Raw genomic sequence first — 17,624 nt, 5'->3', positions numbered from 1 at the left:
CTCCAGAGAGGCCTGCAGCCTCTCTGGAGGTGAAACCAGGGCACCTCCGTGCAGAGGTGGAGGAGAGGTGCAGGCGTGGGGCCTGTCCCAGGCCTGGGAGACCCCAGAACACCTCGGTGCCCCCTCTCACCAAGTTCCTGCTCAGCAGGCGGGCCGGAGGTGCACACCCTACCCAGAGCCTGGGGCACCCCCATGCAGAGCACCTTGGTGTCCCCCCACCCCTCATTCCCAGCCTCTCTGTGTCCTCTCTGTAGAGTAGCATCCCAGTCGAATGAGGTAATGAGATAGCATCTCCTGGGCTCTTGTTACTGCCTTAGAATTAGGACTCCCAGCCTGGGCTCTGGTGCTCTGTTAGTTCAAGCCTCACCTAGTCTCACCGATGCTTTGTATCTGAGACCAGGGCTCCTGAACACCAGTCCACCGACAGCACAGAAACTCTTAGGTGCGTTCGAATAGTTACAGACTCCTGGCTTCACCCCAGAGCTGCTGATTCAGTAGGCTCAGGGTGGAGCCCATGCCACTGGTGTTTATTTTTAAACACTTGAAGGGATTTTGAAGTCTGGCTAGGTTTGGGAGTCAGTGTTGTGGGAGAGAGCCCCAGAGCAGGATTGGGAAGCTTTGGATTCTCTGTTCATCTCTGGGGTTCATCTCTGGAGCCTTTGCAGGGTTGGCTCCACAGCTCTGGGCACCTGGTTCCTCATCAGGGATCCAGGGCTGATAATCCTCCCTGTGTCCTCTCTGTAGGGTTAGCATCCCAGTCGAATGAGGTAATGAGATAGCATCTCCTGGGCCCTTGTTACTGCCTTAGAATTAGGGTTCCAGGCTGCTCCTCAACCCTGTCCAGGTGTCTGGCGTCCGGCCTCAGGAATGCAGAGGAGGGCATGTGGATGGCTCTATGCCGTCCAGCCCCGCTTCTAGGAACAGTGACTCCAGTGTGCCGGCGATGGCTCAGGAGGCACCTTACTGTGTTCTCGGAAGGGGCGGAGGGAGAAGGGAAGTAGATCCCCCTGGATCGGGGCTCTGAACACGCGTCATCCTCAGCTGCGTTTCCTCCCTCCTGGCCCACACCATGCCCCTCTGTGTTTCAGGTCTCAGTCACCGCCCGGGAAGACGTGCCCGCCTTCGGCCCACCCCTGCCCAGCCCCCCTGTTTTCCAGAAGGTAAGAAATTCTCCTTTCTGCCCCTCTCATATCTGAGACTCTAGGTTTCCACACCTGAGTGGCAGGGAGTGCAGGGGGCCGAATTGGGCTGGAACTTTCAGGAGCACCTGCAGCAGGGTCAGGGGAATCTCCTCGTGTGGGGTCTCGCCCCACCTCTCCTTGTGCTGCCAGCCTGACCCGCACAGGGTCTTTTGTCAGGCTGTTTGACGCTGGGGTTACCTTTCTGCCAAAAGAAGGGTTTTATGCCATGATCCAGTCCCAGGAGCCCTGGGCACAGATGGCTTGCCATCATGGAAATGCCACTGTGGGGTGTGAGGGTTGGTTTCCCAGCCCTGGGGAAGCTGGTTTCTGCGCTGGTATCTTAGCAGGTGGGCTTGGGCTGGGCTAGAGACGATGAAGTGTCAGACCTTTGAGGGGCTCTTCCCAGACCCTCTATTCCGCCTACCACTTCCTGTGGCTGAAGCCCCTTGGGCAACAACAGCTATAAGGGTGGGATGTCTTGTCTGTTCCAGGGCCCGGAGTTTAGGGAGTTTCTGCTCACCAAGCTCACCAACGCGGAGAACGCTTGCTGCAAGTCGGACAAGTTTGCGAAGCTGGAGGTGAGAGCGTGGTTTCTGATCTTCCTCCTGCCCTCCCGGATAGCCTTTTCTTGGGGGGTCTGTTCTTGGGGGCTGTTTAAGACGGGGAAGCACCATCTTTGCCCCTCAGAGCCTTCAGCCTTGTGCTGGTATGGAGCTCTTTCTTCTTGTGGGAACTCCATCCAAACTTTAGGTCTAGTCAGCCATTCTCTGATCAGCACCTACTGTGTGTTGGACTCTGTTCTGTTCCCTGGGGTCCTGGGGTCCTGGAGACAGAGTTTCTGTCCTTAAAGAGCTTGTAGGCTGGTGGGACACAGATAGGATGCAGTGCACTGGACTGTGAAGGAGGCCGGTACTGAGGCCGCTTCTGCATCTGGGGAATGGAGGGTGTGTTCAGGGAAGGCTTCTTGGAGGAAGTGGCCCTTGAGCTGCTGAATCTGGATATCTGATAAATCTTTTGCCAGGAAGAAAGAATGAGAATGGTTATGCCATGCGTGAGAAACAGAGAGCATGAGCAAAGGCCAAGCAGATTCAGAGCATGACTTTGTGAGCATGACTCTAGAGGATTGAATGTGGCCTAAGCATTCATGTGGAGTCTGGAATGGTGGGAGGCCCCTTTGGCAATGCTAGGGGGTCAGATCAAGAAAGACTTCCAGCTAGAGGTGATGGGGCCCTAATAAAATACAGGAGGGTGTGGGAGAGAGGGGAGATTGAAAGGGAAGAGGGCAGGAAGGGTGGCCAGTTAGAAGCTATTATGGGAGTCCAAAAGACATAGTGACAGCTGCTTATACTGGGCCTAGGACATGGTTAGAATCAGAAAGACATGATGTTTATAAGGGTATGGGGAAGTGGGTTTGTGAGGTGGCTCTTGAGCCTTTGGCTTGGGCTCTTTGCTAACATGGGCACCACTGGAGATGGGTTCTATCTAGACCTGCTATTTGGAGGTACTCACAAAGGCTAGGTTGCTGGAAGAGTCTGTTCTGGTCTGTGTGAATGCCCTCCCTCCACTGCCGCCCCCCGCCCTGCCCCTGACAATGAAGGCTATATACATGGCCCTGGATAAACATTTGGATGGAGAAGAGCTCTGGGTAGTTGGGTACCTGGAGGTGGCACCTGGGGAAGAGATCTGGGTGGGGAGTCATCAGGGCAGAGCCGTGGGAGGGCAGGATGGTCCAGGGAAAAGGGGCAGAGGGTAGAGGGCAGAAGGCCTGAGTTAGCTGCAGCATTTGTGAGTGTGGAGCCCAGACAGGAGGTAGGTCCACACCGTCGCCCGGATGCAATTGATCAGAATAGCAGCCCTTGGGCCAGGTGTCTGGATCCCCCCAGGGAGAGGGCACGCCTCTGCCACCAGTGCCAGCTTCACAACGCCCCTTTTCCCTTCCAGGACCGGACGAGGGCTGCCCTCCTGGACAACCTTCATGATGAACTCCATGCCCACACTCAGGCCATGCTGGGACTGGGCCCCGAAGAGGACAAGTTTGAGAATGGGGGCCATGGGGGATTCCTGGAGTCTTTTAAGGTACAGACACAAGAGTGGCTGGCTATTGCTAGGACAACGAGGTGTGTGTGGGGGTGGACCCCTGGAAGACAGCAGGACAAAGTCCTCGTGATCCTGACCCCAGAGCCCAAGTGCCAGCCAGAGGGGGGCGGGCAGCAGGGGCATCACAGGTGTTTGCAGAGGGCAGGGGCATCGGGGAATGTGAGCAGTCAGAGCACCAACAGTGTCTCTGGCCATCTTCTACCTCTTTTCTTTGATCTGTATCATCTCCTCCTGGCCTGGTCTGGTAGGCAGAGACAGGGGAAGCATTAGCAGCAGGAGAGGAGCCTGTGCAAAATAAGAACATTACTGCTTCCATCTGCCTCTTTCTGTGGTCGGGGACGCCAGGGCAGGATAGCAGAGGCAAGGACACAAGCCCTAGGGGTCTCTGGCAGCCAGTGTGGGAGACTGCAAGGATTGTTCCCAACTGGCAGGGCAGTGGAGAACCTGGCCAGGGCCGGTGGGATGGAGTTACAGGCAAGTCCTTGTGGACTTTGCAAAATGGAGACTTTTCTAACCGGAGAGTGCTACTAAAATAAGTAGTGAACCTCCTGTCTCTGGAAGTGTTCAAGTCGGGCTTTGACAGACACTTGGGATAAAAGGTTAATCATCACATGCTTGCCAAGTGCTGGTTGGTCTACCCAGTGTTTACACCCATCCTCCAATTTGAGCTTGGCTGTCAGCTTGTGCAGTTGGCAGAACTTGGGTCTTATTATCGGATTGATCAAAAAGGTCATTTGGATTTTTCCATAACATCTTATGGGAAAACCCGAACGAATTTTTTGACCAAATCAATATTTTTCACTCACACACCAGGGGATAGACTGAGTGAGGCCAAAGGGCTGCTCGAAATGTTACCCCTACAGGAGAGGTGGAGCCTTGTTTCAAACCCAGGTTTTCTGGTTTTTAGGTCTGTGTTCTGCTGGATTGCCCATTGCAGAATGATTTATAAAGCTGCCATTTTGGTGGCAGTATGTGTGAGGTTGGGTTGGACCTGCCCATATTAGAATCCCAGCCCTATGTGATCCTGGGCATGGTCTTTAAAGTCTCTGAGCTGCGGATTCCTTACCGACAATACAGGGATGATCAGTAGGACCTCTGTCGTGGAGTCAGTGGGAAAACTCATTGAAATGATGCCTGGAAAAGTGCATGTGGCCTGGAATACAAGAAGTGCTCAGTGGAAGTGTTAGCTGGTATTACTGTTTTCATGGAAAGTGAAAGCTTAATGCACATGATCCCATCAAAAGCCTCCCGACTGCCCTCTGTGCCCTGTGAGGAAGGCTGTTATTATGGGCATGATAATCTTGGTTTGATAATTCACACTCAGTTTTAATAATGATGGGTGTGATTTTACATGTGAGGAAGCTAAGACTCAAAGAGACAAAGCAGTTTGTCCCAAGTCACCCAGCAGACACGGGAGTTAAATCTGGGTCTGCCAAATTCCAAAGGCTCTTGTTCTTAACAGCTACATGACACTGCCTCCTGGTTCCCGACTCTGTTAGGACTCCACCCATGCTAGCCTGGCCTGGACAAGCCTGGGGTCCATCCCTGGCTGCCAGGCTGGACTGCAGAGAGCAGGGCAGGGCTCTGCTGATCTAGTTGGGGCCAGCTGCTGAGATTCCTCACAAGGGTGGGGGTAGGAGCCAAGCTGCTTGCTGAGGCTGGCGGGAGATTCCTGGGGCATCTGTTTCAGTCCTGATGGTCAGAGCCAGGCAGGGTGAAATAGAAATTGGGAGATCAAGAAGAAAGGGGGATGAGGGATAAGAGACGAGATGAAAGGGAAGGAAGGAGGAAGCCAGGTTGGCTAGCCCAGCCAAGAGAGGGGTGACCATACCAGGTAATTGGGAAAACCTTTGTAGGCTCCCCCCACCCCCCATCACAGCAAGCACATCAAGCTGTTCCTGAGTCTTACAGTCAATGTAATTCATGTAAGACTCGAGCTGCAGTTGGCTAGCTAACATCATGCTGTATATTGCAGACATGTAATGAAACCTTTGTTGCTTTCGGTTTTGCAGGTTTTTTTCTGTATCGAGGAGTTAATAATTAGTTTTTTAGATTTCAAATGTTTCTATAACCTGAAAAAGCGTGTAGGCTGTGGACAGTGGATAAAATGGCCCCAGCAGCTACAGACAGGTTGTGGGTCTAAGGGAGAGTGGCCTGAGGCCATTTGTTCAGGCTCTTGCCTCCAGCTGGGGAAGCAGTAGTATCTTTGACTCCAGGGGGTCCAATTAAAGGGCTTTTCCAAGAGAGATGCTTCAAGACTTTATCATTGCTCATCTTTGATCCTATAATCCAGGGAATCCATCTTTTCAACCCTAAATCCTTCCAACTGTAGGCTGAAGATAGACTCGCTTCTGCTTTCTGCTTCCCTGTCTTTGAGGTAGCACTGTCGGGTAAGGGGACAGTCATGTCACGGTCACCGTCATGGTCAGTCACATGGTCAGTCACACCGAGTAAGCCTTCAGAGCTCTGCCAGTTATGATCAGCTTCTTTTTTGCAAACCTTGCTGGGAACTCAAGTTCTTTCTCCTTGTCCCTTCCATCGTTGCCTGCATGCCTCCCAAGCTGGGGGCAGGCCAGGTGTAGTGGCATGAAGCCCAGTAGATGGGAGGGTTCTGATGTTTGGGCCATGCCTGTGACCTTGCCTTGGGTCTGACTCAGCTCAGGAAACCGTCTCTAGTTTTGGTATTTCTTTAGGGGCCACTTGAGTGCTGTTGGGTGTCAGAATCACTGGCATTCCCTTGGAACTCCTCACCCAGACCTCCGTGGAATCATTCATAGGAACGGTGCAGGAAATGACCTCAGGAAGAAAAGTTGCGTGTTTCATCTCTCTCCTGTCAAATTTCTCATCTCATAGGCACGTGGAAACAGAACTGAGAATTCCCAGGACTGAAAGCCATCTCAGCCCTCTCTCCTCTGGCCTCTGTGATTGTTCTTCTTCTACCTCCAGGGCAGACCCATCACTGCCCTGGGTTGTGCTGCCTGGCACACTACTTAGAATAGCTCTTCACCTGTTACTTCAATCCCCTTGGCTGTCATTTAAGCTTTTCTCTCATGAGAAACAGAACCATTCGTTTGTGAGCATCAAGGCATGCTTTTCAAACTGAGATGCTTAGAGATATTCTGAGGAATCTGCCTGTTTATAAACCCTTTGAAATTTTGCACTTTTGCTTTAGATGAGTATCTATCTCACCTGCTTCGCAGGTGGCGCTGGTAGTAAAGAACCCGCCTGCCAATGCAAGAGACATAAGAGACGTGGGTTCAGTCCCTGGGTCGGGAAGATCCCCTGGAGGAGGGCATGGCAACCCACTCCACTAGCCTTGCCTGGAGAATCCCATGGACAGAGGAACCGGGTGGGCTACATTCCATGGGGTCGCAAAGAGTCAGACACGACTGAAGTGACTTAGCACGCATATATGCATAAGTATCCATCTATCTGTACGTGCGTATTTCTAATTATAGAGGCTAAACTTTTACCTTGAAACTCACCATTAAAAGATATTTCTATGGACTAGGTAGGTATTTTGCAGATACAGTCCAGGGACCACTGTTGTTGGAGGTCTGTGAACATATTTTTGGAGTCTTGCAAGAAGACTTTTCTTTAAAAGGAGTGTACATTACTGAAAAATAGTGACCTCTCGACTATTGTTCTCGAATGCCATTCTGAGCCACTGCCACCTATTGATGAAGTTTTTATTTGTTCTGGCGGGCTACAGCCCAAAGGGGTGCAAAGAGTCGGAGATGACTGAGCGACGAAGCATGCACGCAATAAAAGGAGAAGAGTGATGATACTTGATGTATCCACATGCTATGTGAAAGAAAGTGAAAGTCGCCCAGTCGTGTCTGACTCTTTGCAGCCCCATGGACTGAATTCTCTAGGCCAGAATACTGGAGTGGGTAGCCTTTCCCTTCCCTACTGGATCTTCCTGACCCAGGAATCAAACTAGGGTCTCCTGCATTGCAGGCAGATTCTTTACCAACTGAACTATCAGGGAACTAATACCCCTACCAATTGAGCTATCAGGGAATTAATACCCCAAGCAAGAAACACGGAGCTAGCCCGCTAGCTAGCTAACCCTCCGCTGACCTCATCATGAAGAAGGGGGATGAAGGACCATGGAGGGGATGGTCATGCAGTGTCAGGGGAACTGGGACCACAGCAACCAGGGAGTGGTCAGGTGACTTCCCAACCTCTGAGGGTATGTGGTAGGTGATGCACTGGTCTTCTCTGACCCCTAGTGGCAGGAGAGGAGCACCGAGCTGCAGAAATCCCTGTACAAATCCCTACAGGCAGGGCGGCCCTGTAGCTTGTGGCTTGGAGCTCTGGTCTGTCGAGGTGGAGATGCAGAGGGATATTTCCTTATCCTACTGGGCTGCTAGAGGGACCGAAGACCCATTATGGACCTCAGTACTTCCTGACTAGGAGCCATCCCAGCAGGCCAGCAATTAGCACCTTTCTCTCCAAGGCCCTTCCCTACCTCTGGTGCTTGCCAGAGTATCAGTAGGCATGTCCCCATTAGTGCTCATGTCTGGGCACTGTGTCTTGAGTTTGTTAAACTGGAACACCACAAAACCCATCTGTAAGCAAGATAGGTTTGTGGTTGACCTGGAGGAGATGTGCTTCCTCCATGATGCTAACTGGTACTCAGCTCCCTTCCCCAGCTGAAATGAAGTGACATGAACAGGTACCCAGAAAGTGATTCCCTCTCTCTTTTCTGACTCTCCCAGAGGAGAACTCATTTGAAGGTAAGCCAGGAGGTGAACTGAGGGCTGGGAAACCCTAGTGACTGGGGATGGCGATGCAACAGGAGGTGGTTGGCTGGTAGGAGAGCAGACTGTGAGGACAGGTAGGGATAGTTGTGTGAATTGGGAATAGACGAGTCAGAGATTCCAAGGGCTGGAAATGTTAAGATTTCAGATCAGTGTGCAGAAGACCTTTCCAAAGGTCATGCTGTCCGCTGCTGGCACAGGCAGCCTTGGAAGCAGGAGCTTGTCTGTGGGAAGCAGAGGGACGGTGCACTGGATGTACTGGGGTGAGTGGGAACAGGTCCAGTCGGTCCCTGCAGGGCTGATGCTCCTGCAAAGGTTTCATGCGCCTTTGCACCCTTGCCTTCTTCTTTCTACAGCACTGCCCTCCGCTCTTGTCTTCACCCTTTACCTTCTGCCCAACTTGAGAAGCCTGGTGCTTCCAGCTCTATAGCAGGTTGAAACTGATGGAATACTTTAGACCATGTCACTGGGTGATTTTGTCCGAATCAAGCATTATTTTAGGGTTTGGAGGGAGCCATTGTCTTGCTCTCCTTTGGTCCCTAAGGGTGGAGGAGGAGGGCTGACCCCGAGCATGCAGGTATCACACCAGGTGTCCGGCACACCCATGTCATCCTCATGTTTATGGGCCAGAGGACTGTCTCCGGGAGGTTCACATGCTGTACTGGGAAGAACCAGGATACAAACCCCCTCCTGTTTGCTTTGAGCAGCAGATGGCTGCCCTGCACATCCCTGGAATTCCCTGTCAGTCCATTATCTATCATTCTTGTCTTGTTGACTCAAACAGCGGCATCAGGGGCATTCAAGAAGTTTCTTCCCTGACATCACTGTTGGAGATTTTGTGTGTGTGTGTGGTGGTGGTGGAGGGGAGGTGCTAAAGCTTCATGGTTTCTGATCACCTTCAGTCCATCAACCAGTTGAATTATATGTTGAATCTGAACCACTTTTGGGATCCTGGAGCCCTTCTGTTTAGAGACCAGGTTCTGAGTTTGGGTCCTGGCTCCATCTCTTACCTGCAGTGTGACCTGGGTCATCATTTACCTGTAGGGACCTTTTCTATTGGTGCTGTCCTCTCTGCATCTGGGAATGTCAGGATTCCATAAGATCATGTATGTGGAGCTCAGTAGACCAGATACCATCACACAGGGCTTATTACCCATGTCAGATGTTCTCTGGAAAGAGACCGCAGGGAACACATCAGAACATAAATGACTAGTTGACATGGCATTGTTGATGGCCAGTGTTGGTGGCACCTGAGGGCACCCATGGAATGAAGCGATGCTGAGATTGATGGAGCACTTGATTCATTTAAGGATCTTTGATATTTATCTGGGGACTCCCTAGCATGGTACCCTGCTTTCCCTGCCTTCAGTTCTCCAAATGGTCCGTGACTTAATGATCTTCGCATGATGAAATGAACAGAATGTGGTGGCTGTTTTAACCATGTTGCAGTAAACTGTTGCTCAGTGACTCTAGAGCCTAGAAAGGGAGAGAGGAGGAGAGAGATGAGATCCCTTAAGGGGTGTCTTTCGCTCAGACGGGAGAGGCTAGGTGGCATGAGGAATGGGAGGTTGGTAGGTTTCACGCTTATTTGCAAACAGTGCTCCTTCCTGAACCAGCTTCTCTTGTCAGGATGGAAAGGCAGGCAGGTTGTGGTTCTCAGCAGAGCCTGACCTTGAGGAGACACCCCCAGGGGGTCTGCTGTGTGGGTTGGGGGCACCATTCATGCTGATTTCTTGGGACCACTGTGCCGCAGACCAAGCTCTTCTCTCGATACTTTAAGGGAGGGAAGGAGGTTAGCTCTCCCACATGAGACCATCTGGAGGTTGGCTCGTGGAGTGTGTAAGCTGACACATGCGTGTGCAAGTGTGGGAATGAACCCCGTGAGGATGGGAGCTGTGTCTATATGTTCATCCTTCCACGTCAATTTTCTGAAGCTGAGGTTCTACTGGCTCACACAATGAGGAAAGTCCATTAGCTCACTTCAAACAGGGCTTGAGGTGGCTCATGGTCATCCAGGTTTCTTCTCCTTTCCCCTCTGGCATCCTCAGCTCGTCAGCTTCGTCCCTCAGGCTTGATGCCTCTTGGCCCCCAGGTGGCTGCTGTGGTTTTAGAAGCAGACATGTCACATTTCTTTTGGGGGTCATTGAGGAAACCTTTCCCCAAAGCCCCCAGAAGGCATTCCTTCATGTTCTACTGGCAGGGGGATGAGGGGATTATGATTTAGTCCTTTGTCTCAAGGAGGAAGAGGGGACATTGGACAATGGTGGCTCTGCTACCAACAAGTGACGTGGCAGTGGAGGGGAAAGGCACCTATTTGTGAGCAACTAAGGCAGTGCGTGCATGTACGTTTGTATGTGGACCTGAGGCCCCGGGGCCCTGAACAGCTACTGAACGCAGAGGGCGCCCCCCACTGGCCCTGGGTCTTTGGCGTCACCCTACTTTTAAGGAACGTGTCCTGTTCCCCCAGCTGACGCGTATGCTTCTTGGGGGTAGGGGCTGAGTCTTCAACTCTTTTGACTCCCTTCCCTTAAATCTCCTTATTTCTGGCACAGTGCTGGGCACACGGGAGTCACACAACAGATCTTATCACTAACAATAGAGTAGCTGCATACGTGGGTTATTTATGATGCGCTGGGCCCTCTGTGTGCAAGCTCACCAGAGCCCTGCGGTGTAGATCTCCTCCATCCCACTTCACAGGTAAGTCTCAGAAAAGCCGAGGAACCTACCAGGGGCACCAGCTGATAGGTGGTGGAGCAGAGAGTCCAGATATAGTCCTGGCAGTAGGACCCTGGCACTCCATGCTGGTGATCTCTAAGCTGCATTGCCTCCTGGCTGTATTATTGAGTCACCGAATGAGTGATGAAAGGGAGGTGATGGGAGAGAACTTCCCTTCCTAAACATTCAAGTCATCTTTGAAGGCGTCCAGAACCAGGGATTAGCATCCACGTGGTAGGTGGGATCCTGTGAGCCTTCCCTGGTCAGGAAATCCTCCCCTGGGTCAAGCTGAGCACTGCCTCTGGAGGACCACTGCCCATGAATCTGGTTGCAGAACCACTTTGGTCTGCAGAGCCGCCTAAGGGTGTGGTCATCACCTCCTCGGCCCATCCCTGCTGAGGGCTCAGCAGCCTTGATTTGAGCTCTTCTCATCCCTGCCTGCTCTGTGACAAGCCCCTGGCCATCCTGCTTGTCCCCTCCTGGACACGTCACTGTTTGCCCATGTGCCCTTTGGGCTTTGGTGATCCTACATGGGCCTGAGCAGTTCCATGCTCCCAGCAAGAACCCACGCCTCTGCCCGGTCTGAGCATGCATCTCTTCTTCCAGCAGCTGTGTCAGTTTGGAGGCTTGTCTTCATAATCTCTTAAGCCCCTGCAAGTGCGAGGGAAGGCTCAGTGCGTGGATTAGTAAGAGCTCCTTATGGTTCAGCAAGGTGAATGTATTCCACATTGCACACAGCACACTTTGGGATGATGGCTGAAGGACTAGCTGGTGCATAAATATAGAAATACATTTAATTTGTGCAAGAAAACGTCAGATTGGGGTCAGGCACATGACCATATTTAGTCCCCACGTGATCCTGCATGGAGTGCATCATTCTTGTTTTACAGACGAGGAAGCTGTAGCTTGGAGAGGTGGTAGCCAGACGAGGGTCACCCGGGTTTACTTGGCTGTCCAAATCTCTCTTTCCTCACCTGTAAGATGAAGATAACAGCCTTTGTCCACCTTGCCAGGAGCTGGGACATTGGTCCCTAGACTTCTTCTGGCTGGTGTCCTCTCTGACCTCTGCCTGCAAACAGCCACCCATGCCCAGAGCATGGAGTATATTAAAATTGCAAACAGTAGTGAGTGTGAGTGTGTGATCATGTGTGTACATGCTGAGGGCTGTGTCTGCAGACCCGATCAAGTGGACACGGTCATCGAAAGGGACCAGATTCTAGCCCTTAGGCCTCTGTCATCTGCTCTCCCCGCAGAGGGCCATCCGCGTGCGCAGCCACTCCATGGAGACCATGGTGAGCAGCCAGAAGAAGCAGCATGGCGGGGGCATCCCCGGCAGCCTCAGCGGGGGCATCACCCATAACAGCGTGGAGGTCACCAAGACGACCTTCTCGGTGAGAGCTGCCTGCCCGGGGGTGGCATCCTCCCGGCCCCAGTGGGGGAGGCTGGGGCCAGGCAACTTAGAGCAGGGATGACAGAGGGAAACTGAGGCTGTTTGGGGAGTGAGCCCAGGCCTCTGAAATGGAGCCTGCATCCCTGGGGTTGGCCCGGCCTAGAGGCCCTTTTGTCATCCTGTTCCCCGAGTTTGCTCGACCACTGAGTCAACCTCAGAGCCAACCCTGCAAAATGGGCCTGAAGTGAGTCTCTTTGCTTCGGGGCTTGGGACCCCTGACTGTGAGAGGCGTGTCCTTGCTTTGTTCTTATTAATGATAACAGTAGCTGTCTCCCACCCCGCCCCCACCCGCTTTGGGCTTTGCTGAGCACTAGGCACTGAGCTATATCATTCATGAACATTATCTGATCCATTCCAGTGACAGTTCCTGGAGGAAAAGGAGGCCCAGAGGGTTTAAGTGACTTGCTACAAGTCACCCAGCTAAGCTGAAGAGCTGAGATTTGAATGCAGGTCTCGCTGATCCAAAGTCTGAGTTCTTAGTCACTGTGTAGACAGTTCCCAAGGAAGGAACCTGGCAGGTCTGTGGGTTTTAGTCTGGTCAGCTCACACCAGAAGCTGGCCAGCCAAGGAGCCAGTCAATTCTTTAAAAAAGCAAAGTGACTTTGCATTTGCATGGATTAGACTTTTTTCTTTTCATTGCAGAACATGTCTACCATGATACTAATCATTAGTATTATAAATAATGTCCCACAATTTATTTATTTATTTTTTGGCCATACTCCATGGCACGTGAAACCTTAGTTCCCCAACCTTAATTCCATGCTTCCTGCATTGAAAAGTGGTCTTAACTGCTGGACTGCTGGGGGAGTCCCTCGCATAATTCATTTAACTTACCAAATGTTTTCATTATTATCTGGTTCCTCCCACAAGGTCTGTGAATGAGCAGGGTAGGGCCGTTTTAATCTTTATTCTGTGGATGAAGAGACTGAAGCCCAGAGGGCTTTGTCACTTGCCCAAGGTGGAGAGCAGAAGCTGGGACCTGGGTTAGGAGCCTGATGGGCTCTAAATGTTGGCCATAGGCTCTCATCTCCCCCTCCATGGTCTCCCAGCTCTCCATGGTCCCCTTGCATGTGGCTGAAGCAGAGCCACAGTCTTGGGCTCCCCTTGCCTGGAGCTGTGTGTGCACCCGACTCTGCTGCTCTCAGTCTTATTATTGGGTCCAATCTGTGACACCAGCTTGGACCCATTTCTTGGTAGAGTCAGGAGCCCAGGCACGTGTGCTTGTCTGTTGGGGGTTTGCCATATGACCTAGGCCAGATCTCCTCATCCCTGGGCTCCTTAGCGTCCTCACTGGTAAAGGCCAGAGACTGGTCCAGGTCTCTCTCAGGACTCTCAGCTCTGTGGTTCTCAGTCTGAGTCATCCTGTCCTTCTAAATATGTGGGACTCTCCTTAGGGTGACCCTGACCTCCAGGAATTCTGGTCTTTGGTAGATTGTTAGCTGGGTAACAGGTTTGGCTTAAGAACACAGGAAAACAGGCTACAGGTGGCTTGAGTCTCAGGGTCCCAGCTCCCATTCCCCCATTATTAGATCTCACCTTCCTGGCTGGCTTGCTGCTTGCTGGGATCTCCTCCAGACCAGGGCCTATTTGTAGGTGGGAAAGGTGGAGGAGGAGAAGGAGGGCTGAGTTTGGGGGGTCAGCACTCACTCTGGCAGTTTCATTGGCAGCCTCCTGTGGCGGTGGCAACGGCGAAGAACCAGTCACGGAGCCCCATAAAGCGGAGGTCGGGGCTCTTCCCCCGTCTGCACACGGGCTCTGAAGGCCAAGGGGACAGCCGGACACGATGGTAACTGTCAGTTCTCACCACTGCTGCAGCTGTCAGAGGCGCACCTTGGGGAGGGCTTGGCATAGATCGGGAGATAGCTTCCTGTTGAACCTGGTCCCCACTTCAGACACCTGCACACCCCCGTCACTCATTCACCTCTTTATCCACCAAGGCAGGTTTGGGCAATCTCTGCACAGGACTTTCCAAAGCTTTACAATTTGCATTTTGACCCCAGACTAGAAACACCACTGGGCTTCCCAGGTGGCACTAGTGGTAAAGAGCCCGCCTGCCAATGCAGGAGACATACAAGTCAGGAAGATCCCCTAGAGGAGGGCATGGCAACCTACTCTCTTGCCTGGAGAATCCCATGGACAGAGGAGCCTGGTGGGCTACAGACCATAGGGTTGCAAAGAATTGGTCATGACTGAAGCAACTTAGTGTGCACGCATGCAGAAACGTCACTACAATTCTTTTCTTTCTTTGCCCCCTTCTTCAGTGCTTACTCAGATATCAGCTCTTATGGAAACCTTTGCCTGATTCTAACAGGCAAAGTTCATCAGACCTCCTCTGGGTTTCTAGAATGCTCTCTCTCTCTCTTTTTTGTTTTAAAATAACTCTCATATTGCATCATACTTCACCTGTTCCTGCTAATGGCCATTCTGATCATTTAATCACTGAGCCCACTTATCATTTAATTCAGTAAGCAGCATCATTGAGTGCCTGCCCTGTGCTGCACTCCGTGCTCTGTCAGGAGCTACAGAAGATGAAAACTTGCCTGTGGAAGCTTACCATCTTGTGAAGGGAAGGGAGGCCTTGGTGTCCAGGCCTCCAGGTTGTCTGTCTGCAGCCCTGGATGGTGCACCATCCGCTGGGCTTGAGCATGCAGGACCAGGGGCACGTTTATAGAAGAGGCTGAAAAAGCTCTATTTGAAACCTGTAAGTGTGAGTAAGTCCTTGTGGGCCCTCCAGGAGAGAAGGGCAGAGTTGGGAGTGATCAGACTGCAGGTCTTGAGCTTAGGAGAGAGCTCTTGACTGGAGAGCTCCTGGGAGCTCCTGGGGTGGAAGTGATGTTTAAAGAGGGACCAAAGAATATGGCCACACCATAGGGTGTATAGAATGCCTGGAGAAGACCTGCATTTAGGGGCAAGTGGAGAGAGGAAAGCCAGTAAGGAAGATTTGGAAGAAGATGAAAGAGGAGAGAGCCTGGAGATACAGGGGTAGGGGATGGATCTCAGAGGCCAGGAGAAGAGACATTCCTGGAGGGAGAGTCAGCTGTGCCAAGTACACAGAGAAGTCCAACTCAAAGACTCAAACCCTGCTTGGGTTGACAACCAGAAGATCATTGTGAAAGTGTTAGTTGCTCAATTGTGTCTGACTCTTTGAGACCCCATGAGACTGTAGCCTCTGTCCATGGAATTCTCCAGGCAAGAATATTGAAGTGGGTAGTCATTTACTTCTCCAGGGGATCCTCCAGACCCAGGGATTGAACCTGCGTCTGCCACATTGCACGCACATTCTTAACTGTCTGAGCCACCAGGCAAGCCCTAGGAGGTCATTAGCACCTCATTAAAAGTACATTGAGGCACTTCTTGCCTCTGGGATGGCTCTAATAATAATAACAAAAAGACAAATAATAACACATGTTGGTGAGGATATGGAGAAACTGGAACTCCCTTGCATAGCTGGTGGGAGTGTAAAATAATGCAACTGCTTGTAAAAACAGTCTGGCAGTTCTCCAGAGGGTTAAACAGAGAGTTACTGAATGACCCAGCAGTTCCACTCCTAGGTATGTACCCAGGAGAAAGAATATATATGTCTATATAAAAAGTAGCGTGCAGATATTCATAACAGCGTCCTTCATAATAGCCTAAAGTGAAAATAGTCCAAATGTTCATCCCTCGAAAAATGGATAACTGAAATGTGGTATATGCATAACGTGGAATATTACTTTGCAATAAAAAATAATGAAATTAGCATGGAATATTGCTTGCAGTAAAAAGTGGTGAAATACCATAGTACCTACTACGGCATAGATGAACTTTGAAAATGCTATGCTAAGTGAAAGAAGCCAGTCACAGAAAGACCGCACTACGTCGCATGATTCCATTTATACGGAATATCCAGAATAGGCCAATCCATTGAGACAGTCGACCAGTGGCTGTTGGGGGAGGAGAGAATGGGCAGCGACTGTAAGTGCATCCAGAGTTTCTTTCAGGGAGGCTGAAATATTCTGAAATTAGATTGTGGTGATAGTTGTACAACTCTGTGAATAGACTGAAAACCATTGAATTGCACACTTCAAATGGGTGAATTGTATAAGGATTATATCTCAATAAAGCTATTATACAAATAAAAGTGCATTGAAGACAGAGCCATCATGTCTTCAAAAGTGAGCAGGGCAATGGGTGTCAGGACTTGGTCTTTGTTAAGCTAGAAGAGGAAGAAACCCTGGAGCTCCAGACTGAAAGTGACCCACTTCCCAGCACAAGGGCCACTTCATCACCTGGACCCAGGGAGCTTGTTTTACAGTCTGTGTGAAGTGTAGCCTCTGGAGTTGAGCAGTGGTAGCCTGGATAGCACCCTGGGGAGCCCATGTGCCTTGGGTTTTTTTCCCATTGAGGTGTGGTTGTCCCAGACCCCCTCCATTCCCTTTGTGGCCTGCTCTTGACCTAGAGCTCTGCCGCGTGAGATGGCCAGCCAGGGGTAGGGGATGGTGGACTTGTGCTTGGGGGCACCAGCCTAGAACTCTTGCTTGATGACTCTTGACTCTCACCCGGGAACCTGGAGTAGCCTCTGACGGAGCAGAGGATTCGGTGGTCTGCTGCAGTGTCTGAGGAGGTCTGGGTGGGAGTGGAGGTCCTGGCGGCCATGCTGTCAGGGGGGCACTATGACCCCACAGGTCCCCATGGTGCTGAGTGCTGGTGGGGGGGTTGTGGACTGGCCCCCTGGCCTCACTCCTCTTCATCCTCCTTTCCTCAGTGACAGTGCATCCAGCAACCCCAAGACCCCGGAGGGCGGACACTCTTCTCAGGAGATAAAGTCTGAGACCTCATCCAACCCCAGTTCTCCGGAAATCTGCCCCAACAAGGAGAAGTAAGAAAGTGAGGTGGGGTGGGGTGGGGCAGGGTGCTGGGGGCTGCTGGTGGGCAAGCTCAGGTCTGCCGGGCCTGCCTTACCCTCAGTCTCAGGGAGGGCCTGTGGGGGGCGTCTCGGTGTGTGACCAGGGCCTGCCTGCCTTCCTGTTCCCTGCAGGCCCTTCATCAAATTGAAGGAGAACGGCCGAGCCAACATCTCCCGCTCCTCCTCCAGCACCAGCAGCTTCAGCAGCACGGCCGGGGAGGGCGAGGCCATGGAGGAGTGTGACAGTGGGGTAGGTGTGGCCCCGTCCAGCCCTGGAGAGCAGCGAGGGGCACCCTGGGCCCAGGCGGATGCTGCTTTGTGCATTAAAATAGCTCCTGTGGGCAGAGCCTCACACAGGCTCAGCGGATAAAAGGGGAAGTGAGGAAATGGGAGAGGGCCCAGTCAGCCATGTCCACCCTCTGGGAGCAGTGGTTCAGGGTTGGGCAGGGGGTCCTCCCCCAGAGTGGCACTCCCTCACTCCTCAGAGTGATACTCCCTCAGGAGTATCACTCTGAGGAGTGAGGGAGTGC

At 51.9% G+C, this 17,624-nt stretch overlaps 1 protein-coding gene across 1 annotated transcript in view; it reads left to right on the top strand.

Moving 5' to 3' along the window:
• The window catches only part of RAP1GAP2 (RAP1 GTPase activating protein 2), a 186,729-nt gene that overhangs the window by 158,766 nt on the left and 10,339 nt on the right, over positions 1-17,624 (top strand). The window contains exons 16-22 of the mRNA XM_010861308.1: positions 1,089-1,160; positions 1,673-1,759; positions 3,123-3,257; positions 12,013-12,150; positions 13,877-13,995; positions 16,954-17,067; positions 17,227-17,344. Of these exons, the coding sequence (XP_010859610.1) occupies positions 1,089-1,160; positions 1,673-1,759; positions 3,123-3,257; positions 12,013-12,150; positions 13,877-13,995; positions 16,954-17,067; positions 17,227-17,344 (783 nt within the window). The remainder of the gene's footprint in view (positions 1-1,088; positions 1,161-1,672; positions 1,760-3,122; positions 3,258-12,012; positions 12,151-13,876; positions 13,996-16,953; positions 17,068-17,226; positions 17,345-17,624) is intronic.

This window comes from Bison bison, unplaced genomic scaffold (genome assembly GCF_000754665.1).
Source record: "Bison bison bison isolate TAMUID 2011002044 unplaced genomic scaffold, Bison_UMD1.0 scf7180017864472, whole genome shotgun sequence".
Classification (NCBI taxonomy): Eukaryota; Metazoa; Chordata; class Mammalia; order Artiodactyla; family Bovidae; genus Bison; species Bison bison.
The sequence above is the reverse complement of the archived record's forward strand: the minus strand, read 5'-3'. Positions and strand labels throughout refer to the sequence as shown.